The sequence below is a fragment of the Penaeus monodon genome, chromosome 14 (genome assembly GCF_015228065.2).
Source record: "Penaeus monodon isolate SGIC_2016 chromosome 14, NSTDA_Pmon_1, whole genome shotgun sequence".
In the NCBI taxonomy this organism is placed as follows: Eukaryota; Metazoa; Arthropoda; class Malacostraca; order Decapoda; family Penaeidae; genus Penaeus; species Penaeus monodon.
In genome coordinates, this window is record NC_051399.1 from 2,630,364 (window position 1) to 2,657,863 (window position 27,500).

At 40.6% G+C, this 27,500-nt stretch overlaps 2 protein-coding genes and 1 long non-coding RNA gene across 6 annotated transcripts in view; 1 reads left to right on the forward strand and 2 right to left on the reverse strand.

Annotated features, from left to right (window-relative positions):
- Positions 1 to 5,002, reverse strand: part of LOC119580788 (carbohydrate sulfotransferase 11-like) — a 7,047-nt gene extending 2,045 nt beyond the window's left edge. The window contains exons 1-3 of the mRNA XM_037928904.1: positions 4,748 to 5,002; positions 3,043 to 3,138; positions 2,413 to 2,676 (exon numbers count right to left, since the gene is read on the reverse strand). Of these exons, the coding sequence (XP_037784832.1) occupies positions 2,413 to 2,676; positions 3,043 to 3,138; positions 4,748 to 4,816 (429 nt within the window). The 5' untranslated portion in view covers positions 4,817 to 5,002. The remainder of the gene's footprint in view (positions 1 to 2,412; positions 2,677 to 3,042; positions 3,139 to 4,747) is intronic.
- On the forward strand, positions 4,725 to 9,324 carry LOC119580789. Of its 4 annotated transcripts, XR_005229400.1 has the most exons (5): positions 7,203 to 7,864; positions 8,052 to 8,155; positions 8,269 to 8,355; positions 8,630 to 8,919; positions 9,063 to 9,324. It is a non-coding gene; the product is annotated as an uncharacterized LOC119580789 (long non-coding RNA). The 4 variants fall into 4 exon arrangements; XR_005229397.1 differs by lacking the exons at positions 7,203 to 7,864; positions 8,052 to 8,155 and adding an exon at positions 4,725 to 4,856; XR_005229399.1 differs by lacking the exon at positions 8,052 to 8,155 and having other exon boundaries at positions 7,225 to 7,864.
- Positions 9,325 to 10,790: 1,466 nt separating this feature from the next.
- On the reverse strand, positions 10,791 to 22,509 carry LOC119580787 (calcium-activated chloride channel regulator 3A-1-like). The gene is made up of 20 exons (XM_037928903.1): positions 22,422 to 22,509; positions 19,329 to 19,523; positions 18,960 to 19,097; positions 18,581 to 18,734; positions 18,229 to 18,406; positions 17,744 to 17,864; positions 16,575 to 16,699; positions 16,247 to 16,441; positions 15,972 to 16,107; positions 15,514 to 15,644; positions 15,233 to 15,389; positions 14,838 to 15,056; positions 14,534 to 14,650; positions 14,328 to 14,428; positions 13,974 to 14,127; positions 13,701 to 13,797; positions 12,975 to 13,075; positions 12,266 to 12,398; positions 11,620 to 11,842; positions 10,791 to 11,389 (listed from the first exon to the last, which is right to left on the reverse strand). Exons 2-20 carry the CDS (start codon positions 19,506 to 19,508, stop codon positions 11,221 to 11,223), a joined length of 2,829 nt encoding a protein of 942 aa, XP_037784831.1. The 5' UTR covers positions 19,509 to 19,523; positions 22,422 to 22,509; the 3' UTR covers positions 10,791 to 11,220.
- Between the last annotated feature and the right edge of the window lie 4,991 nt (positions 22,510 to 27,500).

Consider the following 27,500-nt stretch of genomic DNA (forward strand, 5'->3'; position numbering starts at 1 on the left):
ATCTCCAGTCGTTTGCCTACGTTTAATTTGATGTAATTGACTATAGATCTTCCTTTGATGTTCTCGATCCGACGATGATCTAATTTTAGGGTGAATGCCTTCTGTGATTCTTCCATGAGTATCTTACCTAAGGTCGCCGAGAGAGTTAAGTGGATTTATTTTGGGAAATGGAAATGTGATGGCTCGCTTTCCTAGAAAAGGTACCATGCCTTCAGTGGCGACTCTGTTAAAAATGAGCATTGAGGGCTGGCGAGGTCGGGAGCAAACTCTCAATAATCAGGGCAGGGAATTCACTTTTAGTTATCCTCTTTACCTGCTGAAGTACCTCGCATTCGCTTACAGTTACACAGAGAGGGCAGGAGGGTAAGTACGCTTGTTGATGCTAATGTATTTGGAATTGTGCTAATCCTTCACCCCCTAAAAAAAACCTTAGTGGGTCTTCAAATTCTTCACTTCATATGCACCGGCAGGAAAGAGCCAAGCCAAGCAACACTAATGACGCCTTTTCGGGTGATACAGGGGGCTTTACCCCTTTAAATCCCCTTTTGCAAATTTATTACACCTGTGATTCCGCGGGTATAATAAACTCTCGTCGTTATTTCGATATTTTGCAACGAAATCAAAATAGTTATCATTACACCCGACACTTCTAGTGTCACGTGATGACCTATTTCACATCTGATGGGTTCTATTGTGCTAGACGTCACTGCCTAAGGTCACGTCACGTTCCAGCGCAAATCTAATTGGCTCATTTGATTTCCCTCGCTTACGTCATGCGCTACGAATCCGTCCGATTTTCCGTCGCTTTCAACTTTTTGTCGCGGCGATGGGGGCGCGAGGTTGCCGCGTTTCCCGGATTTTATACCTTTATTAACTGTTATTATCAATTTGCAGATATATATATATATATATATATATATATATATATATATATATATATATATATATATATATATATATATAAACATACAGTGAGGCGTTCTACGACTCGGTAAGCTCAGAATCTGTATTTAAGGTGTAAAAGGCGTTTCCAGTAATACCGATATTTTTTCTTATTCGATTTTAATTCTTGTTCTTCGATTTTATTTATTGTCTTCTCTATGTTGCTAAGTACTCTGTTGCATCACTTTTTACCTTTTTTGTCTTGTCAGGATAAGATCTTTGATCCTGTTCTTTTTAAAGGGAAGCAGTTATCAACTTGATTTCAGAATGATTTCTAAAACGGTTGGCATTTTGCTTTAGGATCAGGAGCGCTGAGAACCTGGGCCTAGCCATGTTATCCATGATTTGAAGTTTCGAATTTTAGAAATCGGGAATCTAAGAATCTTTTTTTCACCCCCTGAGTGTATGGGTGACTGGTTTCACAATGAGGAAAAATGTTAAGGTCTGCTAGTATTATCAACAGGGGATTCTCGTACTCTGCATGGAGGGAGAAAACGCTTTCTGTTACGTGTGCTGTAAGGGATCAACTTCAGGAATCCTCTAAGCAGATAAAAGAAGATAACAAGATATGAACAAGATATGTAAGGAAGAAAGAAGGAACGAGAGGGATAAAAGAAGAATGGTATCAGGTTGGATTACTTAATTGGATAATGTATTTGATATTATAGATGGATGTGAATTACTGAAAATTTAATGATTTGTGACTTAATATATCAGGAAGTGATTAAAAATTAATTTGATATTACCCCTCTTTCGTGTACCTCAAAGGTTGAAGTTAGATCTCAGTAACCTTTGATATTTTATAGTGTGGATTCCTAGATGAACAATCTGGATTATATTTCGAGAATTCCCACTTGGTGATCACTTAGTGCCCTCTCTTGACGAAGGCAAGAGTGCTTCCCAGAAGTAGGGGAAACAATGACATTAATGGCAGGGAAAGGGTGGGCGCTACAGTACTCTGAAGATTTCTTGGGTAGGTGCTCTAGGTGGCAAATTACCACCACACTGATTATATATGTGTGTAATAAAGCCTAGCCTATGGTATAATTGCATTTGGTAAATTCGCATTAACCAATTCCTACCATGCCCTGCAATTGGCGACCAAGAAGTAATATTTGCTGACCTTATCATCACCGCAATGCTAGACAGAGCAAAGGTGAATGAGTTGCGGCGTTCGGAGATGAATTCTAAGCTAAAAAAATCTCTACTGCCTCGGGAATCAAACAGATTTCCTTCCATTAGTATAATTATTTGCAGCTGACGAATTTGCACTTGGCAAATTTTCTTCGGTGGTAATGTGAGGCTTTGGTGTGTGTGTGTGTGTGTGTGTGTGTGTGTGTGTGTGTGTGTGTGTGTGTGTGTGTGTGTGTGTGTGTGTGTGTGTGTGTGTGTGTGTGTGAATACATACACACACACTCACACATATATAAAGCAATCTTTTTGATGTGATAATTTAATGAACCAACCAACCTTGGGGGTTGCACAGACACGGAAAAATCCATGTGCGATCAGCGTGACTCTCGTCTTCCATTTCAAAGCTGCTTTGACCTTCTTCGCATTGGTCGCACTGCACTGGCTACGCAAGTACGCCTGCCGTTGGCTCATGAGACCGGCCATGGCCTCGTCATGATCCGACCCGCTGAGGATGACCGGGTCAAGGGTCAGACTACTGGTCATGTCCTCGTCCAGTGGCCTGGCTTGAGGCACATTATCGTATGCGTAAAGAAAATCCCTCTGAAAGATGAAATAAATAATAGTTCTATGTTTACGCACACACACACACACATACATACACGTGTGTGTGTGTGTGTGTGTGTGTGTGTGTGTGTGTGTGTGTGTGTGTGTGTGTGTGTGTGTGTGTGTGTGTGTGTGTGTGTGTGTGTGTGTGTGTGTGATGAAGTAGAGTTCAATCAGCAGAATCAGCTTAATAGTGTTGTTGAGGCACACCTGTTTCGCCATAACGAGTGGAAAAGATCGAACCGTACACTTGAGGGTGCAGTTCATGTATTATGCAGTATGTCATCGGAGTTTCAGGATATTACAAGTTTATATCATGTTATATCAGTATGTAAATAAAAGAATGTCACTTCAAGCATTTACTTTATCTGTTAGGACTTCTGATGCGAGAGTAGGCTTCTCGCTAGTGCTTTCCTCAGCAGTAAACGACTTGTAGAGGTCTTTCTTAGGCGTCGCTGACTGAAATGAGAAATATCAGGATGAAATGAAGTGAAATGGCAGGAAAACTTAGACGAACTTAGTGTTTCTAAGGTTGGTTTAATGACGTTTTAATAAGGCTCTAAACCCCTAGCTATGACAGTGCATTCCTGGTCAGTATCTAAAAAAATTCTAATCTCAGTTAATTTACACACGTCAAAAATATACGTTTGAGACACGTACATATGCTTATTTTTTTCATTTCCATTTTTTATCTACGTGCCTATAATTAACACTGATTTTAAAATATGTGTAATAACAAGATCCACGTATCATATTTTTTTCTTTCTTATTATGAAACAAAACTAATGAGTGTAATTTTGAATTCGAAGGCGATTTTTTTCTCTCTCAGATCTTCCGGGAAATAGAAATATCGCAGGATATATGATATGCTACATAATGACGTGAATACTGATAAGTACAGCAGGATAATGATGGTCATTATAGTAACATTCATTTTTTACATAATCTTGTACAGTTTCATCTTGGTAGTAGTAATGATAATGATAATGCAAGTAACGCTTACAAATTTTGAATATAGTAATAATACTAACAATAACAGAAACAACAGTAGCAAAGATAACAATAAAAATTATAATACAGGCAACAGTTGTATTGCAATCTCAATTTCCCGATTTTTTTTCCATTATCATTATTTCAGTTATTTCTGTCGATAACATGAAAATATGGAAGTAATTGAAATGATAATAATAATAATAATAATAATAATAATAATAATAATAATAATAATAATAATAATAATAATAATAATAATAATAATAACAAGAACAATGATAATAACAATAATAATGATAATGATAATAGTAATGACAATATAATAATGATAATAATGATTATCATGGTAATGATAATAACAATGATCATAAAGATGATACAAATAATGATGATAACCATCATTATTATTATTGTTGTTATTATTGTTATCACTGTTATTACTATTATTATCGTTATTATTATTGTTAGTATCACTATTGTTATCATTATCATTATTATTTTAATCATTATTATTACTATTATTACTGTCACCATATCATTATTACTACTACTATTATCACCATTATTATTACCATCATCATAATCATAATCATCATTATCATTATCATTCATTATCATTATCACCATCATCATCTCATCATTTTCAGGTCTTCTGACACACTAAAAACCTCTTTGCTCCTATATTCATACATGTATTAAATAAATATTATTATTATATTCCCTTAGAATGTACAAAACTTCAGTAAATTATTGCATCTAGATACCTCCCTAATAAATGATAATTTTTTACCAGACTGAACTGTGTATTACGTAGGGCAGTTAAGAGCATGTCCTCATTAGTATCATTACATCTATTATTATTTTATAGTACATTTTCATCAGAAACTGTTCACATTTTCCTAGTGTTTCAGGATGAAAACGGAGTAAATTTTCAAGCAGGAAATATCACATCAGCCAAATGTTATGGGACACGAACTCAGAACCACTGATAAGATAATGATAATAGATAAAGAAAGCAAGTTTACGTACTCAACATAGTAAGATATGAAGGTCTTTGATAAAACGCGCAACATACCTTGTCGATGATGAACGTTCCTACGAAGACTCCGACCAGCAAGGCGAGTAAAAATCTTCTTCTCTTCATAGTGGTTCGCAAACGAGTGCAGTTCAAAGGCCTGGCGAAGGTAAGGCAGGAGGAACAGGTGTTCGTTACATGAATATTACATCGAAATCTGATTTATTTAAAACCTTTGAGAAAATTACATAGCCTGGGTGATGGATTTTCATGTAGATAGGGCGTGATATTTTAACACACACACACACACAGACACACACACACACACACACGCACACACACACACACACACCATGTGTATGTGTGTATATATATATATATATATATATATATATATATATATATATATATATATATATATATATATATATATGTATATGTATATAAATATATATATATATATTATATATATATATATATATATATATATATATATATATATATATATTTAACCCACACACACACGTGTATATATGTGTGTGTGTTGACCCGATTACCGACCACACGGAACGGTGATCGCGGCGTCTTGGTCACCGCCAGGACTAAAGCGGCAGTTCTTGTCTGGGCGATCGCTAACGTACGGGCAAGCGGACCCCGTGATGCCTCTGTGATTTGATGGACAGTGCGACTTTATAAACAACGAGGGGGGGGAGGGGGAGGGGGGATTATATGAGTGATATATCATGTGAAAAAAGTAAGATTTGTGGGGGGGGGGGGTGAAAAAGTAAGGGGTCACGTGAAAAGGAAGATATGTGAGAAAAAATAAGATTTGTGAAAAGAGTAAGATATGTGAAAAAGAACGATTTGTGAAGAAAGTAAGATATGATAAAAAATAAATAAATAAATAAGATGTGTGAAAAAGTATCACACGAAGAAAAAATAAATAAATAAAAAGTAAGATATAATTAGAAAAAGATAGTAAGATGTGTAACGTTTTCTATAGATACAGTTGTGGGTAAATCAAATAATTATGCCTTCGCTTATAATCCCCGACGGCAAAGTTGATAAAATGTGTAGGAGTCGGCTTCGCACTGTATTCTACGGAGGAATTAGCATGATTTATACATAGGAAAACAGAACAACGAGGTGGTATTTTCAGGGGAGATGTATTTCGCGATTTGTAAAACTCGGCTGACTTTCAAGATATTTTTTTTCTTTTCTTTTCTTTTCTTTTCTTCTTTCACATGTACACTTGCTTTGACAGCGGCCAGACAAACTGAACCCTTTTTTGTGGGCGAGGGCAGAGCTTTCCGAAAAAAGGAGTTATGATTGGTCAGAAAAGAATGACGTCATTGAATTCAAGTTCTCATTGGCTAGGATTTGCTGCTGTTTGTTAAACAATATAATCCGCTAATTTACCAGTAACTTGCCTCTATACATGATGTCCATTTCTTAAAGTTTCACATATGAAGCATTTATTAAGATATCAATATTGAACATGCTTTCAGTAGAGTTTTTGAAATAGTGTTTTAATAAACATCCTATGAGCATTATTAATATTCTTTTTTTTCTTTCTTTTTTTTACAATCTTATCAAAAGGAATTGGGGCAGGCAAGGGTACGGCCTTCTCTTTCCCATCTGACACCCTTAAAATAATATATTGTGGAGGAGCGATTCTTATTTTTACTTAATACACATACAATACCCCAAACTGATATATAGTTCATGTATATCAGCCGCTTCACCCTCCCCTTGCGGTAAAGCCAGAGGGTTTCCATATTTTGATTATGAATATACGGGTTTATCAAATGTTGAGCATACCCATGATCTTTTAATGTGCGATTTGCATATCAGCTGTTGCTCTGGTGGATTTTAGTTGATATAATTTATTAGGTGGTGGGCATGTCTGCCACGCAAGAAGGGTCGAGCACTACCGCTACTATTTCGCGTCTTCTTCAATATCCTCAAAGATAATTAACTCGCCTGCGCTCTCTCTATCGCTGTTATATTAGTGGTGTACCTAATGAAATCTGTGTTACTTCCGAACAGGAACGGCTCTAATCAGCATTGATGGGTATGGATATCGCACGTGTCATACAAACAGTAAAATGCTCTGAAAGTACGACAAACTCACGTCCGGCTTTCGAAAATTCTCGCTTAGCCCTTCATGCCCCTCTTGCCCGTAATATGGGCCAGACACATTTGCGCAGAGTAAGAAATTTATCAGTTACTGTAAATATTCGATATTCTCAGCCTCCGGGCTAGTACAGGTAACGTGTCGGCCTCTCATCCGAGGGGTCGGCGGATCGCGCCCCGCCCAGGCGCGAGAAGTTGCAACTGTCGCCTGGAGGTTACTGCTGTGGCTGGGCACCACGGCGGGCAAGGACTCGGTTCAGCCGAGTCAGCAGCAGCTGACACACGTGAGCGAGTCGGCATTAGTCGACGCAGGCCGGGCTCCGCTCATGGGCATAGCCCGGGCGAGGCTAAGCTTCGCATATCGGACTTATCCTCATCTTATCATGTTATTACTCTTGTAATGTCATATCCTTTTATGCAGAAACAAATTCTCCTTCATGTAAGTTTATGTGGGCTTTATCTATGTACGAAATTAAAATATTACAATAAATACGAAATTACGTTATTACAATAAACACGAAATTAAGATATTGCAATAAAATTAACAAAATAAAACGGCATCATTCTTTTGTTTACAAAAAATAGGAAAGGACATCGGATGGCGATTTTTAAAATATTACATGTCTAATAACTTCGTTATTTTTTGGGTTGCGACGGAAGTACATAAAAGATAAGTCTACGATCTATTTGCTCCATCGTCTGCATATATTATTCTCTATATGAAAGATGGCTGTACGAAACTGGATCCTTACCCCTTCACATTGCGCAGTGTCCGGGTGCAGAAAAAATGCAAGTGAAAGGGTATCAAATAAGTTGCCATAGAATTCCAAAACAAGAACGTGTGAGGAGACAGAGGATACGCTTTTGCGAACGAACAGATAGATGAAATCCAAACACATCTTATATATGCAGTCGGCCTTCTGAACCAACTCCCTTCCGAAGAAACCTGAAGTACGAGTAACTTAATTAACATCCCTGTTCCTGCTCCCAAAAGACATTTAAACCAGGAGCAGCACCGGCACTCTCCTCCGGCCCCAGATGGTGAGTGTGCCTCTTATCCAAGGTGATAACATTTGAGTTAGGAAATGACTACTTATGCACTTCATACATGTTATATACTGCTAAATCATGCCAAGCCTTTCGCACATATCATTATTACCCAAGGTAATACATAAATTATTGAAATGAGGTGAACTGCAATGTCGGTATTGTAATCTATATATTGCAGCGCCGTGCATCCCAACTGCAAGGGCAGAGCAGAATGTGACCTCTGATGCATGTGTACCAACACATACGAGGACTTCTTGTATGCAGAATTTGTGTGTGCAACGAGTAATTATCTGCTCTTCATAATCAGAGACGATAAGCAATCTTGAAATGCTAGGGAACTTCCCTTGTGTCAATGTGAAATACCACTGCAGAATTGTAAGCAATATCTTTTACAGCACCCCACGTCTCAACTGCAAGGGCCGAGCAGAATGTGACCTCTGAAGCATGGCTACCAACACACAACAGCATTTTTGATGACAAAGGTATTAATACTGTTCGCGATTTTAGTACCAGTACTATTAGAATATTTTCCCTTTGATTATGGTTAGTTATTCTTTGCAAACATATGTCCTCATTTTTTTCTCTAAAATTACGCAGACCAATCCTTAAGAAATGTCTTTTATCCATTTACCTGTAGCTCCTCAAATCACCCCCAAAATACTTTCCTACTTTTCCGTATCACACGCACCCTTCCTACCTTTTCTTCATCCCCATAAAGGGTTACAGCTGTAAATTAATTATCTAATCTTTTTCCAGAGCACCCAGAGGTTACAGTAGAGGAGATGTAACACTTGAAGAGGAAGGCATCATCCCGAGAAAAGGGAAATTTCAGATACTTGTGACTGTCAAGCACACAACCACACCTTTAAGCATTGACGACCTGCTTGTGGTTGTTTGTATGTATGTACGAGGTGTGAGAAGCGCGAGAAGGTGACGAGGAGGTTGAAAGGAAATGGCCCTGAACAGCTGAATTGGTGGCGTTGTGAGAGGTCACAGTAGCAATAACACCGTATTTCCGTTCATCTATAAACTGACTACCCCTAAAGGTGAATAATTTGTTTTGTGTATTGCAATCATATTTCATTTATAAAGATAATGCGGACTTGACGCATTACGACATGCTTCACGATAACAAGTTATTTTTGTTAATGTAATGCAAGAGTTGATATTGCGATATCCTTCCCTAAAGGCGGTGAATGTATGCCAGACACACGAATTGGTACCCTGCAACATCACAACAGTGGCTGGGACGTTGCAGCCAACGGTCGCTTAGAACATTGGATAAGAGCGAATAAGAAAAGTGAAGAATTGAAATGAACCGAACTAGTGATATGACTGTAAAGTACAAAAAAGGAAAACCTGTAAATGCGATGTTAACTGTATTTTTTTTATCTTATATGAATGGTTTTAACTACATATGCCGATCTGAAAATAAAATGGTTAAAGGTTTATATGCTTTTTCTTTGGATCCCAGTCGTCTCAACCATACTCGTATATATATTCCTGTGTATACAGAGAGCGGTCAGAACCGAAGGATATCTACAAAAAGAAGAAAAAAATCTTGACATAACATATCCTTAGTGACATGACATACTGGTAATGGCAACCTTAGTACTTCCTCGTATGACACCATACGTACATTAGACCAGCAGCTTTCTGTGGTTAGTACGGAGAAGGATAAATTTCTTATTGAAAATAGAAAATGTCAGGAAGTTATTTCTAAACTTCAAGCTAATATCAAAGATGCTTTTGACATTGTTGTCTGATTAAAAGATACATTAAGAGCTCACTTTTCTGATATTCAAATTAAAATATTTCTTGAAGGCGAACATAAAGTGGCAAAGTGGATCAATGAAGATCTAAGTCGAGCTGTAAATTTAAGGAGTTTGAGCACTAATGTTTACAGTTATCTAAGAAACAAAGACATACTCCCTTTGCCATCAATGGCCACTATTACTCGGTGGGTAGCACATGTTCTTTTAATGTCAATAGTACACATATTAAAATACAAAGCTGATACTATGTCAGAGTTTGATGGCTTTGTGTTTTATCTTTTGATGAGACAAGTGTATCATAAGAGTGGTTTTATGACAAAGCTACAGATACCGTGTATGCTCCCAAAAACCCAGTTCAGTATGCTATGATCAGGGGATTAACCAGCAACTGGAAACAGCTTGTCTACTATAGCTGTGATACCGACATGTCGAGAAACATATTATTTGATCTGGTAGTTAAATCAGAACACTTTTGGGCTGCATTAGACAAACAGGCGTTGCACATCAGCACCCATCCCTTGTGCACTCCAAGCATAGAGTTAGGTCTTTTCTTGTGGGCAGAGTTTGCATGTTATTTGAAGTACACCATGATTTTCAATGTGTAAATAATGACACATTTAACAGGACCATCCTTTTCTGTTAGAAGTACAGATCAGCATCCGTGTGACAGTTCAGATCTGAACTCTGAACTTATGATATCCCCTATGCTTTTTGCAACACTAGATCTTAAAGACATGGATGAACATGGTGAAAAGTAATTAGCCTTTGTATCGAGACCGGAGCACTAAGATATATTGAAGGTTTCATTACAAAGAAGTTCCCTCGGTATAGTTTTCTTTCCAGGGAAGTTATTGACAAGGACACCTCGATAGATTTCATTTGTTAAATAAAGACTGGGTTAATGTCACCAACATTTTTTTTTTTTTTTTGGCAAATGGAAAAAAAATATTTATCTGTTACCACGGAGACAAATAATTAAAGGCTGAGATAAACTCTGCATCCAAAGAAATCAATAAATATGTTAAGTTACCACGTGATGTTATAAACTTTTTTTTGTAAAATGCAGGTTTTTATTTTCGTTTGAGAAAGTTAAACGGAAACTTGTCACACTCGCCAATAAAGGTAAAAAAAAAAAAAAGCTATGGAAAGTATGGAGTATCTATTGATGGCAGGTTTAAATATTAATGTAAGGATAATCATTTTGAGTTTACAAGAAAAAAATACAGCTGTATCCGTATCGGATGAATTCAGCGCCTGGTGTAAAAATACAATACAGTGCGGTTATCACATGTTGAAGGCAAGGCATGCAATTTACAGGTGCATTACGTATGGCACTTAAACGATAATACCGACAACAATAATAATAATATCAGCAATAATAATAACAATAATATAGATAATAATAATAATCATAATAATAATAATGATGGTGATACTGACAACAATAATGATACTAATAATATCAATAATGATGATACTAATACTACTACTACTAATAATAATAATCATAATAATAATGACAATAATAAATTAATTAATCAACCAAGAAAAGAATGTTCCGAATCACCAATCTCAATTTTCCACGGGGACCCTAATACCCCCTCTTCTTCGGGAGACAACCACGCATGCAGTGACTGCAATCAAGACGATGAGGGTTGAAGTTGTAATTACGACCCATATTGCGAGATCTTCTCCCGCCGGTTCGTTCGCTATGAAGACCGTGGCCACGTTCGAGAAGGAGCTGTTGGAGAAGAGGTCGTCTTAGCGGAGATTCCGGTATATTGAGGTTTCGTAGAAAATTATTCGATGCAGGAAGTGAGAGGGAAGGACTTATGTACTGTCATGTTTGTATGTGTGTATGTAATTTTGCATGTATATGTATGTATGTGTATGTACATACGTTTGTGCTACAAACGTACGTATGTATTTATGTACACGCAAACACGCCGTATGACTTGCATGCGACCTTACCTCAACTTTCCCTCATCGTCTGAAGCTCGTAGCGTCAGGTAATACACCTTATTAATTTCAAAGCTCTCTTCCAAATCCAGCGTAATATTGACCGTTTCACCCGCGTTGACAAAAAGTTCCGACTTCTGTGCTGAATCTTCGAAAGTCAGAAGTGTCATGCTCTCCGCATCAACGTCAAGTAAGTTGCTGTCATTACTGCTTAGACGGATCTCGTACCGGAACGCTGGTCGGGAAGGGTACTTGGATTAGCACGTATTATGAATTTGCACGTATTATGAATTTGCACGTATTATGGATTAGCACGTATTATGAAAGTGGAGACTCCTGATTATGACTCCTGACTGCCTACGTATTTTTGTTTCCATCTACCTAGTAGTTTTTTTCCACACATACACAAGTACGTGCATTATGCCATTCGTGAGGTTTAAAAATTAAGTTGTTAATATTACCGTGTTATTCAGACAATAGATCCCCTTAAAATACATAAGATAAGATGAATGAATAAAATAATAAGAGAAATATAATATAATAATAAATGTGATATATAAATATGATGATAATACAACAGAATGATAGATAAGATAATAAACGAAAGAAAAAAATAAACAAAATGAAATAAGACATTCGTAATAGGCAGTGCTCTCACCTACTCCCGAATCGAGGTCATCGCCTGTAGCAGTCCAGGTGAGGGTCAGGCTGGCTTGGGAGGTTCCAGCCACCTGCAGGTCTGTGACGCGAGAGGGGGGTAGTACATCATCAGTTTCGGGGATTTTGGCCACCTGTAATGAATGTTCTTGATTATCTACGCCTTGGAGATTGATGTGAAAAAAACAGGTTATGAGGATTGGTAAGTTCAGAGCACTTGTATGTGAAACTGTTAGTATTCTGTCAAAGATTCGTGCTAGAATAATCACAGATGGTTATTAGTATAAGGATAATTTTATTTCCTGTATCTATGATATACCTCATATTACCTAAACTAAGGTTGAAATTCTATTGTGTTAAGTTACCCGTGTAAGAGTATGTTTTCTTTTTTGTATGCCATCTAACGGCAAAGTTTTATATCTGTAATGTAATCAACCCTCTTCAGTGCCACGTAGATCCTCCTCAATACATAGATTTAGGCGCACGGGTCCTATATTCTCTGACCAGTCAAACTTGCTTAATACACGTAGGGAAGACGAGTTCTTCCGCCATATCAAGAATTCGGTTTTGTATGTTGCAACTACCACAGATGTGGTACAAGTAGTCAGTAACACATTCTAAACCTCAATAATAATAATAATAATAATAATAATAATAATAATAAAAAACTTAAAAGACGTTACCAAATTCAATCCCAAAGAAATTCTCACCTGAATGGATTCGGCTGCGGCAAAGCGGTTGAACTCCCCAGCAGACTCGGCTGTCTCTGCGTTGAAGGGAACTTTGGAGCCACAGCAGTACACCGGCATCTCTGCGGTTTGGGTAGTTCAGGTTACGACTATTTAGAAATGATGGAAAATTTCTTGGCATTTGTTTTGTACTGTAAGAGTATCTATTATATATCAGGTATATGAAGCTTTTGATTTAAGGGCATCTTATACTCTAAATTAATTCACTCTCTGATCAAAACAGTGCAGAGAAGAAACACAGGTTAGTCCAAGTCCATAGACGAAGGGAACAGGGCAATAAAAAGGTCTTAACAAGAAGCCAAACTTTTTAACACCAACCTGGCAAATCTTTAGATGGATTCCTGTAAAACTTTGGGAAAGAAGGAGGAGTGTGTGTGTGTGTGTGTGTGTGTGTGTGTGTGTGTGTGTGTGTGTGTGTGTGTGTGTGTGTGTGTGTGTGTGTATGTGTGTGTGTGTGTGTGTGTGTGTGTGTGTGTGAGAGAGAGAGAGAGAGAGAGAAAATTAAAATATTTATCATGAGAGGGAAATTCAACCATGCATTTTAGTGAGAACGATGTTATCACGATCGACAATGAAACCAGACTTCATGCTCATTTCACCAGCTGTTACAATGCTGTCCAGAATCAACCCTCCATTATTCCAAGGAGGGCCAGTGCCACTCAGTGCTGAAGCAAGCAACGTACTCACCAAGTGGCTTGGCCGGGACAGCTCGAGCGTGCCGTCGGTGAGGTGCACGGTCGGCCGTGATTCCGCTGTTGATGAAGGCGCTGCCGTTGCTCCATGCCTGGGAAGAAAAAGGATGGACTTACATTTTGTGTGTGTGTTCCCAAAATAATGCCTAGCCATCTCAATAGGCCCCCATCAATGCTTCTCATCTTTTCAGAGTGAGATATTATTAGTTATGAAAAGAGTAATCGTGTCATTAGCTACGCGAGAAGGACACTAATAGAGATCCCTTACCTGAGCCCTGACAATATATCTGCCGATAGAAGGGTACTGCGTGAGATAGCGGGAGTAAATACCATCGCCAGCCTGAGAGTCAGCACCTTGACCATTATCCAAGAGATCCAGCTCCATCGCCTCGTCTGGTGTGCTCGTGTGGCTAATGTACGCCCTGTGTGGAGTGACGCAGATCTGTGATGCAACTTGCTTTAGGGATAACATGCACACATAGCACAGTAATCAGACTTGATGGCACCAGAAACATGAATCTTGTGAACAATATATTGCTGTATTCTGTTATAAAGTTCAGTGACATGAAATTTATTTACACATCATCATTTACACTTGGTGTGTTACAATGCCTGTCCTTACCTGACTGTTGCACCAATAACAGGGTTGCTGCCCTGTTTCACCTCTGCATATACAATAACTGGAGAAACAGTTGCATCAACACCACTTGATCCGGAACTTGCCTGAGGAAGCAATCAGTTGTTTATCCGTTTAGGATTAAAACCTTGAGTGTATAAAGACACACAAATAGGAATAAACTCATGCACCTACTGTTTCGTAAAACATACCCAAGCTCGAGTAATGATAGGTAGGCTGTCTGGGTTTCTTGCCTTGGCTGTAACGTCTACTTGGATGTAATAGTTATTGTCGCCTGACAGATCGGCTATCCACGTCCATCTTCCGGGCTTTGGGAGCATGAGAAATGACATTATTCTGATGTCTTGAACAAGGTCAAATAAAGAGAGAAATTGGTCACAGCTTATAACATGATCTACAACTGAAATGGAAAAATAGCCCTTTATGGCAAAGTTATTATGAAACCAGCAGCATAACACCATCAATTCAATTATCGTGACAGGGTCCATGGCTTACCTCAGCTAGGGGCACCTTTATGGTCCAACTCCTAATAAGAGGCTCAAAGGTCGCTGTTTCTACTCGGGATCCATTAGGTCGCACTAAGTGAGGGCGAGACACAGTGTGCTTGAAGGTGCTTGTCTTCAGCTGAAAGAGCATGTCGCGTCCTACTGAGGCATCGATGGGGAATTCTTTACTTACTTGCTTATCTATTCCATTGTAAGCATACTCATGTATCTGAAAAATGAGTTCGAGTTTACAAGGTAGTGTTAGGAGGTCTGTGTTGCATTTAAATTGCAGGGAATCAAATATCAAACGGGAGTTATACTTACACATATATTTTGAAAGATCCAGCTGATAGATACAACAGAAAAAGGTAGCCAATCTGGTAATAATTTTCACCTGTTACACACCTTGACTTTGGTATCAGCCACGGTATCTCCAGGCTGGTACGTGAGCGACCCAAGGAAGGCATCGAGGAGCTGGTTTCCGCTGTCTGTATCAAATACTGTATATGTTTTCCCATCTGTCTGCTGGGCAATGCTCTCCAGTTGATGGTCTGCTGCTGCACTGGAGGACAATAAGGAACAATTAGTCAAATGATGAGAAATGAAGGGGAAAAGGTGTGCTCAGTTTAGTTTAATGAGATTCATAAAGGAATATATATATATATGATCAAAAATTTGCCACCGACCCGAAAGCGATAGTAACAACTCGGATGCCAGATGCCACCAACTGGCCCGCGATGTTGCGAATGTAAGGAAATGAGTTTTCTTCGCCGTCGGTAATGAGCAAAATCACCGCGTTCTTTTCTCCATTCAGCATCTGTAAATGCAATGAACATAATTTTAATGTCAATTCTACCACAATAAAAAAGAAAGCATAAATATTTTCATGAAAATAACATAAAATCGCCCTGAAATTTCATGACAATCCTGATCTAACAGAACGTACGACCAGACAAATAATTTTGTTGATCTAGCATAGCTGGGTTTTAAGAATATTTTTACTCAAAGGATGCCTTGATATATTCAATGCATGATGTATCTACGGGCTCTATGAATCCCAATTCTGCTCAGAACAAGTTCCAAAATCAGAAAAAGTTCCTCATTAACCCTTTCACTGCTGCAGCGTCAGTAAGAATTGGCGCACCTCGTTCATGGCGAGGGACAGCCCTGCTCCTATACTGGTGCCCGACCTCAATTTCGTATCTATGAGGTCGGCTAACGTTTTCCGGGACACTTCGCCGTCTATCACTGTAAGGGGAGCTTCTACCTTCGCCCTCATTCTGCAGTGAATGAAATTCAAAGTGAAATAAAATGAATACATACACATATATACACACATAACTGATCTATTTTGATCATGGGGTTTTGCCGTGTGTATACAGTAACCGAGAGTTGTGCCAAACTTCTCTTGAAACTGACCCGAACTTGATGATGCCCACGGAGCTGCCCTCAGCCACCTCGTGAAGAATCCAGCGTCTAGCCGTCGACTGGAGCTTCGTAAGCCTGTCGTAATTCTTCATGCTACTGGAACAGTCGAGGACCAGAGCGAATTTAGCCGCCTCCTGACGCAGCACCGTGAATTTGGTCGGCGAGGCTGTCTGTGTTTGTGGGTTGCTGAGGATCAAGAATACATGTTTAGAGATTCTGTTTTGTTTTTCCTCTAAATCTATCAAATAATACTTTTATCTAAGAACATTTGATTTTCAATATCTACAATGGCATGTGGAGAAAAAAGGTTAATATTCACTTGTCGTCTTTGAAATCGGGATGTGACTTGATTATCGACCACACGGAACGACGACCACATTTATTGTTATGCTTGTTTGGTGCCCTCCAGTTGTGGCGCTTCGTTTCACCGCAGAACTCCTCGACCTTCGTTGAAATGAAAAAAGAGTTAAACTACCGGTAGGTTTATACTAACTCATTGCCACCATCTTCTTTCTTTCTTCGTTGGATTTTTTGGCTATCAACCAGCGGCATGTGGCCAAGGTTATTAAGCCAATGGATCTCATTTATTCTATCAATCTATATAAGGTCATAAAGTTTTGTCTCCCTTAGAAAAGTGATTACTGATGATTTTTTCATCATCTGATATATTCAATAGTGTAAAATTTATATTTTTTATTTGGAAATAATTTTTAAATCTTTGTCTGTGTGTGTTGTATTTCTTACAGACTGTGAGGATATGGGTAAGGGTGAGGTTTGTGTTGCAGATGTGACATCTTGGGGGAAAACTTTTTTCAATATAGGGAGTGAGGTGGGTTAATCTTGAACTGTTGACCCTAAGGCGGGCCAACACGACCTCCTCCCTTCTCTCCTTCCTGTGGGCTGTGTCCCACAGTTCTATGTTTTGTTTTATTTTGTGTGTGAGTTGGAGGTTGGTCCACTCACTTTACCACAGGAGATGTATTTTTGCTTTTATAAGAGACACAAAACACCTGAGATCTGTACGGACTATGCTAAGGTCCAGATCGCCAGTTGACCCGGCTAATTTGTCAGCCTGCTCATTGCCATGGATACCAGAGTGGCCTGGTGCCCATATTAGCTTGATTGATTTGTTGGCACCATGTAGCTTACGAATGATATTACCCAGAAGTTAATTTTTGGTGGTTTCTAATGATTTAATGGCTTTAATTGAACTTAATGAATCAGAAAAAATTACTATTCTATCGTGGGTCGTTGATAGTGCAAAATCAATGGCTTTATCAATGGCAAAAAGTTCAGCAAGAAAGATCGATGTATGATTCGGCAGTCTGAACTTTAGTTCACATTCAGTCGACCTGCCACCTTCGCATGGCCAATCCACGTATAGATTTATACCACAACCCATCGGTAACAGACGAACCACTAATTCTGTAATTGTTAAAGGACACACAAGCCTCTCCTTCCGAAAGAGCATTACCCCGAAAGCCTTACGTTTGCGATGTAGTAGAAGGACATAAGCGAGGAGACGGCGTCTTGGTCATCGTCAGGAACAAAGCGGCAGTTCTTGTCTGGGAGATCGTTAACGTACGAGCAAGCGGACCCCGTGATGTCTCTGTGATTTGATATAAAGTGCGACTTTATAGACAACGAGGGGCGGGTGATTATATGCGTGATATATCATGTGAAAAAAGTAAGATACCATGTGATGTTCAGATATTATGCGAAAAACTAAGATCTCAAGTGGTAAAAGTAAATTATCTTGTAAAAAGTAAGATCTCATGTGGGAAAAAAGTAAGATATGTGAAAAAAGGAAGATGTGTGAAAAAGTAAATCATAGGAAAGGTAAGATATAGTATGAAAAAATAAAATATGTAAAGAAATATAATAAATAAATAAATAAATAAAAAAAAACTAGACATTCATAAAGTCATATTACATGACATGCTGTATTTAATGACGGGGAAGAATATCTGTACCTAAGCTTTCCCGAAAGTTCCTCGTTGGCACAGTGGTTTGGATGGATTGTGACTTCGACATTGCCTTCAACTATGCTATGGGATGCATAGAATAGGGGATACATCTCATCATCCGGATAGCCAACTTCATCGAACACACCCCAACGTAGTTTGGCCCACTCATGAACCAAAACCTTGCCTGTAGAAGACGCACAATGAAAAGGGTCTCGTCCGAAAGAAAATTCTATATCGAATGCCAAAACTAAAACGACCAGGAAACAACAACCGAATTGATAATTATATTTCCCGTATGTTCATGGCTTCCCAATACCTGTCAAGAAAGGTATCAAGTATTATCGAGTCAGATGCTTACTCCTTGGTCCCCAGACGCTTGACACCTTGTCATTGACCAGGTATTCAGGAGTAAGATGAATGTACAGGCCAGGATCGCCACAACCTCCGGGCTGCTCTGTGTGTGGTTGGTTGCCGTAGACTCCCGTGCCTACGTCCACTCTGATGTCGCTCTCCTGCGTGGAACGATGGAGAAAGGTGCAGTCTAGAAATCACGTGTTTTATGAATGAGTGGAAAATGGTCATGTTTTTTTTATGTGATTCAATGTTTTGTGTCTGTATGTGTGTGTGTGTGTGTGTGTGTGTGTGTGTGTGTGTGTGTGTGTGTGTGTGTGTGTGTATGTCTGTGTGCCAAAAGCCAGTGTGTGTGGATAAAGGACCACTCCGAATGTCTCTCTTACGTCGAAGTTCTCGTTGAGGGCGACTGCGTCAGAGGGCGTCTTGGTCCAGGTCTTCGGCAGGAGGATTTTGACGTTCCTGAAGAAGGCCCTCTTCTGAGTAGCCTTGAACAGCACCTCAGAGGCATCGCTAATGGTCTTCTGCAGGAGAGATCGCCAAACAATGATTACTTACGCTGCTTTGAGCTTCAAGTGAAAATTTGCGTTCATTCCTCCCCTTCTTTGTCAACTTGTATTACCGTCTCTCTCTCTCTCTCTCTCTCTCTCTCTCTCTCTCTCTCTCTCTCTCTCTCTCTCTTTCTCTCCACCCTCTCTCTCATCTCTTCCCCCACGAATCACCTTCCCACTGAGAAAACACTCTCGTCAGCGTACCTTGATCGAAGCGATGATGTCCCCGGCATAAGACTCCTCCACAGAGGGCGAGATGGCCACCAAGACTCCCTCGTACCCGTTGTCTTTTAAGTTGACATTTGCCTCCGTGGCTGCAACTTCCCTTGTCGCCAGCAGCAGGGCGACTAATGCCGCCACCGCCAACTGCACCTGCCCTGTCATGACCCACCGATATGCCTGTACAGAATCGGCGTTGGGTTTACAGTTAGTGTGTGCCTCTTCTGCTCCCTTGTTTTTTTTTCTCTCTTTTTATACTCTCTCTCTCTCTCTCTTCTTATATTAGATAAATTAATCAATAAATAGATAGATGAATGGAAAATACGTGTGTGTGTGTGTGTGTGTGTGTGTGTGTGTGTTGGGCCAGACGGTAGCGGTGGGTCCTGTAGGATAAGGGCAAGGAAGGGCGGTAACAGCAAGGATGGGAAGGATTTAGGAAATTCGAAGGAGTATACGGAAAACCTCAGGTATGTGGCAATTAGGGGGTGAGGATGCGTGAGAGACGGGGAGAGGATGGAGGTTGTGGCAGGAGAAGAGGTTTCCAACCTCATAATGTTTATGAGTGAGTGTGAGTGTGTGTGTGTGTTTGTGTGTGTGTGTGTGTGTGTGTGTGTGTGTGTGTGTGTGTGTGTGTGTGTGTGTGTGTGTGTGTGTGTGTGTGTGTGTGTGTGTGTGAATGAGTGAGTGAGTGTGTGTGTGTGTGTGTGTGTGTGTGAAAGGGAGAATGGGAGGGAGGGACGGAGGAAGGGAGGGAGGGAGAAAATGGAGAAAGGGCGGGAGAAAGAGAGGGAGGGAGGGAGAAAAAGGAGGGAGGGAGGGAGGGAGGGAGGGAGGAAGGTGTGGGTTAGATATGGAGAATTTTGTGAGTTTTATCTTTACGTCTTGTAAGGGTGATGTGTGTATGTATGTGTGTGTGTGTGTGTGTGTGTGTGTGTGTGTGTGTGTGTGTGTGTGTGTGTGTGTGTGTGTGTGTGTGTGTGAGCTGCGTGAGTATATGTATTCACACGGATTCTTCTCCAATATACACCATGTGAACATCTGCATATCACGTATTTTTTTTCTCAACAGAAAGGAAAATCTTTCAAACAAACGGGAAACTACGTAACATTGCTGAACAAATGAACATTATCTACGGAAGCTGAACCAAACAAAGCAGTTTTGTGTCAAGTGAAGCGGCAATTTTCCCCTTCGTGTATTTTGTTCATTTCTGGAGACCGTCACTTTAAGGATATTTTAAACGGCAGGAAAACAGATCTACGCGTCGACTACAAATGTCGGAAATGCGTACAAAACAGATAAACCATTCTAAAACATATGAATTATGAAGCGCACAAGTCAAATTCGGCAGAGATGTTTATTTTCTTTTCGTCTTTACTACTACTGCTACTGATACTTGTGTTGCCATTGTTACTATTGCTACTAGTACTATTAATGCTAAACCTGTGTTTCTACTAATATTGCTGCTGCTACTTATACTACTAATTCTACTACTGTCCTTATATTTAAAACTAACTGCAACTAATATTTCTACAACTTCTTCTTCTTTTTCTTCTTCTTCTTCTTCTTCTTCTTCTTCTCCTCCTCCTCCTCCTCCTCCTACTACTACTACTACTACTACTACTACTACTACTATTACTACTACTAATGCTGCTGCTGCTATTACTACTAATTCTACCACTGTGTTATTGCTACTGCTACTAGTACTGTTAATGCTTTTATTGCTATCATTGGTAATGGCACCGCTATAATATTATCACTAGCGAGTATAACATTATTGACAGCAATGATAATCATGAAAATATTCCTGACATGATATTATCTTTCATTGAAAGAATAGATAAAACAGATAAAAGACAAGGGAAGTGTTGATTTTTATCATCATAAAAAGGAGAGGAATAGTACTTCGACTGGCAACTGGGGAAGAGCACTGCAAACGATTGAATAAAAGATAAACGACAAGAAAAAAAAAAAACATATGGTAATGATATAAGAGAGACTTGCAATAGGTTTAGAAAAGTCTTTGTTTCGAAAATTTGAATCGACCCCCGATCCGAAAATTCTAAATGAAAATGACTAACCGTATTCTACACCGTACAACAAACTAACTCAACGCATAATGAGGATTTTTGAAAATCATTGTTGCTCTCGCACTCTGACATATTTTCACGAACACGTACGGTGCGTGAATGAGTAAACGTGTCTCAGAAAGAGTATGATCATCCAATAACGTGTCCATCCACGGCCACGTACGAACTCACGGACCTGTAAAAGACACCAGGAAGGGTACAGGCTTCTACAAACATACAGGGAACTTTTTGACTGAATCCCTATAGAAACTTCTTATGTTTAACTTACCTCTTTGATATGTATTGACCACCGTAATAGCTATTTTTTTTAAACTTCTTTTCAAATTTCAGGCATTTTTCGAACTCTCCTTTCGACTCTGAGGTATACGGACTGGTCTCTCTCTCTTTCTCTCTTTCTCTCTCTCTCTCTCTCTCTCTCTCTCTCTCTCTCTCTCTCTCTCTCTCTCTCTCTCTCTCTCTCTCTCTGTCACTGTCTCTCTCTCTCTCTCTCTCTCTCTCTCTCTCTCTCTCTCTCTCTCTCAAGAAATCCTGATATATAGTATATTAGGGACTATCTATTTCTTGATTATACGCATATCATTTGCTCTCGTTACTATATACATTGTACTGACTGACATTTACGAGTATGTTGGCGTCTGGAAAGTGTTTGTGATGTGTTGGTGATCAAGAAATATGAATTACGAAAGAAGATTATCCGTCGTTTATTAATGGCACAAAATTATTTTACGGTTTCTCGCGGAAACCCTGGTGATGGTCGGCGGAACCCCGCTTGGGAATCACACACACACACACACGCACATACACACACACACACACGCACACACACACACACACACACACACACACACACACACACGCACACATACAAAGTACAGTACATTTTTTACACCATCTGGTAAACTTTGCTTTGTGAATTCCTTGCCCCGCACTCCACCCCAGGGTCGCTTACTGCCGCCCCTGTTCTTGAATTTAACAAAGACACAATACGTACTGCAAGCCTTGTGCGTCCTACTTGATAGATCCCAAACAACTAATGATCTTTTCCTCCTCTTTATATCAAATACTCGACCGGATATGATAGTGACGTCGCGCAAGCACACACAACGAAATCCGAGAATTTTATCTCTGTCGTCACTTGACGCTTTCCTAAGTGAATTTTTATTATTTCTTCTTCCCCCTTATCGATCCGGTATCTCCATCCTCTTCGCTTTCACGTAGACACTTTTCGACGATGAAAGGTGAGTGCCAAATCTTTAATAAACGATCTCTGCAATATCTACTTTCAGTGAGCATATTCCATGAGAAAAGGCCATAGCTGGGAACTCCTTTATAACCGACCACAAACATACCCGGGGAATGTGTACGTACAGATACGCGTCCATACAAGCAAGAGGAAATGCGTACATAGTGCCACGAATGCACACATGTGTACACACGGCTATTTATTTCTCTGATTAATTATGTCTATATTACAGTTTCTTACTACTTTCTTACTTTCTAAATTAATTCATGTCGACACACACGATAAACTGGAAGATGCAAGGAGGAAGGAGAGAGGTGAAGATGGAAGGAGGAAGAAGAGAGGTGAAGAATGAAGGAGGAAAGAGGGAGGTGAGGATGGAAGGAGGAAGGAGATAGGTGAAGAATAAGGAGGAAGGAGAGAGGTGAAGAATGAAGGAGAAAAGAAATTGAAATGAGATGAAATTCACAAAAAGACAAAAGTTTGGAAAGATGAGTGGGAAGGAAGAATGGGGGATAGGGAAAGGAAAGGGGGGGGGGGAGGAAAATGAATCATAGTAGAAGAGAAAGGAGCCGGGGCTTAACCCAACACGCAGGGTAAAGTTTGGGGTGATACTTGTAGTGGGTTCTTTGGAAGAAGGAAAGGGTGAGGCTGCTCCGACGCCATCCTGAATCCTTTGTGTTCCGTGCGGGTGTCCGACGCCATCTCGACCTTGAGCTCTGCCCGCACTGGAGGTTGCGCGCTCGCGGCGTTCTCGTGGGAAGATGGGATAAAAAGTTAACAGTTTAGGCGCCATCTGGGATGTGCTCTGGGTACGGCCTCCTCGACGTGGCTCCAGGGCTATCCCTGGCTAACCTGTGCTGTTGAAGCTAATCAGGGGCTGGCCATTCCCGCCTGTGTCAACAGAAGGTTCCACTTCGTCGGTAGCAGGGCTTACGGAGAGGCGCGGCCCTAACGGCCACGTCATGGTTGGATTAACACCACTCACCACTGGCCGTGACACTTCTTTCCTCAGCTCGCATAAATCCTTACGACAAAGGATTTGTGGTCCTGGCACGATTACTTCAGCAGGTGTCACATGCCGGAAACCGAAACCAGTGGGATAGTGGGGGAAGGATAAAAGGATGTTGGGTCCACGCTATGGCGAAGGATAATGATGAAGCAGGGGTGAGGTATGGCAGTCACAAAGCGTCAGGTGACGAAGTGAAGTTATTTAAAAACGGGGATGAGAGGGCTGTAGCAAGAGGAGGTCAACTATTTATTTAAGAAATTAAAAACACAACCAAAAGAAAAACTACGTTAAAAAGGAGCAGAACGAGAACACTAACAAAACAAAACAAACAAAAGGGATAGGGGAAGGGGAAAACGAAAATGAGGGAGCAGGAGGTGGCTTCAAAGGAAGCGGCCGAGCCTAAAAAACTGCATCCACTTCTTCATCCCATGCCAAAGAAAAAAGATCATGGCCTAATCCCGATCTCCAGCCGGAACGAAAGATGGTGTCGAGTCTATCCAACCAGTCGGTATGCCAAGCACGGAGTGTGTCGGTCTGTTTACAAACCAACCTACGTCACTTGATGTTCAGAGGAAGCAGAGAAGCTTCCTCGTGGAGTTCAGATGTTGTAATAAATTGATCCGAACTTACCATATAGATCCATCTGTGTGCTTTATTCTGAACAAACTGGAGTGCGCTTGTTAGTGTATGCTCTTTGTGTGAGTGCAAGCGGTGTGTATGTGAGGAGATGTTTGATTAGTTTTTGTTTAGATGGAGCTTCGTGCGTGGGGCCGCACTTTTAAATGGATAAAGCGAATGTAAGGTTTTTATTGCCAAGGCGGCCTTTGAATCAATATGTAAATGAAATTGAAAGTGTGTATCAAAGGTTAAACCAAGGATGGTACAAGAGGATCTGATTTGGAGAGGTGCTTGTAGTCTGTCAAAGGTGTTGAGGTAAATGTTGTCGTAAGGAGGAAGTTTTCGTGGTCTTATAAAAAGAACATTTGTTTTTGTCGCATTAGTCTTGATACGCCATTTATGCTCAAATCTCCAGACGGTGTCGAGTTCGTCGTTAATGCGCTGAACGACACCTGAAAGCGCATCGTGTCGAGCTAGGTGCGTACAGTCGTCAGCATAGAGGATAGTGAGTGAGTCTGTGTGTATGGGGTCTGGAAGGGCGTTTGTGTATAATGTATAAAGTGCTGGGCTGAGTATGCTGCCCTGAGGTACTCCAGCGTGCATTGAAATTGTGCCTGAAACTTTATTTTCAAATTTTAATTTTAACCTGCGGTTGTTAATTAGAGGTGGAAAATTAAATTTTGTGCACAGCTTCGCTCAACATCTTTGGTGACAAGAACAGTCTCTAGACGTCGGTCTTTGTTGTTGTTATGTAATTTGTGATGATGTTGAGTGCGTCCTGCGTCGAGCGAGGCAAGCAAAAGCCGAATTGTTTGTGTGAGAGAAGGTTATGGTCTTCGAGGTACCACCTAAGTCGAGTGTTTATGATTTTTTCGAAAATTTTCCCTAATGTCTCGAGTAGACTAATAGGGCGGTAACTCTTGGGGTCAGTCGGGTCTTTTTGTGGCTTAGGAATGAGGGCCACTAAAGCAGTCTTAAAGGGAAAGGGAAAATAGCCGGAAGCGAGAGAGGCGTTGTACAGGTGAGTCAAAGCTTGTATAAGGTTGTCAGGAAGGTGAATAAGAGTGTCGCGTCCGATCTGTGAGGAGCCTGGAGCCTTACGAGGAAACCTCTTTATTCTTTCTTTTACTTCCTCACACGAGATGGGGGCTATGAGTTCGCAGGTGTCGTCCAGCCTATCCAGTCGGATAATTGGCTCTGGGTTAGTTTCTACTCTGTTCTCTTGACTCCAGGTATCAATTTCTTGAATTCTGTGAGTGAACAGGGGATGAGGAGGGTGAGGCTAGAAAATTTTAATAAAATCCACGGGATCTGAGACTTTTACGTTATTGTGAATGAGGTGGGAGAAGAGGGGGAAGTTACTACCTTTAAGTTGTTTAATTTTTTGCCAAAATTCCCGTGGATTGCGAACTCTGTTGCATTCTACTTTTAAACTAAATTTGTCCAACATTTTTCAAGACTATCGATGACGTGTCTTCTTAGAATAGGTCCTATCGAACATGGTTTAATCTGTTTAAATTTTGAGTGAAACGACTTCGAAAACAGGTCAGGAGACGTTTTGTCCTTTCAGATGGCTGAAATGATATGCGTGTTTTATACTGAGACCTGGGGATGGTGCTCAGCATAGTTGAGGCGATGCAGGCGAAGATGTAATTCCAATGCCCATCTATTGTTTGGGAATCAAACCCTTCAAGATTAAATTCGAAGTTATGATAATTTAATTTAGATTTAAACGACTCCCAGTCTGCTTGTTTATACCGGAAAGATCGTCTTTCTTTGTTTAGTATTGGTGATGTGGAAATCTTTATTATGATGGGTATGTGGTCTGAACCAACGTTCGGACCGGGCTGTAGGTGTGTGTGATAGGTAAGTGCTGCCCTGTTCCCGAAGACGAGATCAGGGCGGCCCTTTCCTCTATTTGTGTATGAGGTGAAGAAGTCGGGTCCTATGTAGTGGAGTCTTTTGGTTTCAAAGATAGAATAGAGTTGCCTACCATGAGCATTGGTAGTGCTGTGGTGTAGTGTCGTGTGGGCAGCGTTGATATCTCCGGCAAAGAAGACTGGGAGGTTTGTATAATTAAATAATTTGTTGAAATCTGCAAGAGGTAAATTAGTCCTAGGTTTTATATAGGCAGTGGAAAGGATAACGGGGCCCTGTGGGGTGAATAACCTGACTGCCATGAAGTCAGGGTGGCTGAATGAGAGGGTGAGAAACTCATGCATGACGGTGGATTTTATGAGGATACAGGAACCCATTTGCAGGGGACCCATTTGTCCCCTGATTGCCTGGATGTGTAACCATAGTGCCGAATTCTATAGCCATTGGTGATGGATATAGAATTCAGTAGGGCCACATCCGGACGTTCTTGTGCTAGAAAGTCGTAAAAATGTTACGGATCGTAAAAAATGACCTTACATTTGCCTGAACGATCGTTAGCATGCCACTCAGGGTAGACCCATTTTACCTGGGTTTACCTTGCGTGGCGTCACCTGATCCCGGTAACGGTTACGTGATCGAGCCTCGATCAGCGGCCCCCCAAGGTCAGGGAGAGAGTCCTGCGAACAGGACGCAGGGCGGAAGTCCTGGGAATCGGCGGACCAATTCCCAATACTCCCGCGCTGTCCCAAGCATCATGAACCCCCGTGACAGAAGTTTCTGGGCTTCATCTGGGGCAGAGACACGAATCTTGACGATTCGTAACTTGTAAACATCCAAGACAGTGACACCGTTCTTGGCGGATACTTCCTGGCTGATGGACTCGCACGATCGTGGGAGGATCGTCCTGTCGGCCTTTTTAGCCACGATCGTGCATTTTGCCTTCGATTCGGGAGAGGGGACGGGAGTAAAGCCATGATCTTTTAATTTTCTTTGACCTTCGGTCGAGAGAAATGGGGTCAATTGTTCGGGTTTGGCAACTGTCATCTTGAAGCCATTGTGGGTCTTGAAGAGATGGGTGACTGCCACCTCAGTGAGGGTGAAAATCTCCTGGAGAGCCACCTCACAAGAGATGGGCTCTCCAGCGTATGATAATGTCCCATGGTCATGCCATAGCGTAGGTGATATGAAGGTCAAGGTTCCGTCTAGCTAATACCGACAGAACGGGATAAGGTGGCTGAAGGCGTCAAAAGAGTGGGGCTCCTACCTGCCTATTCGCTACCTATGCGAATTTTCTAAGTGGCAGTCATGAGAAGGTCTGCCAG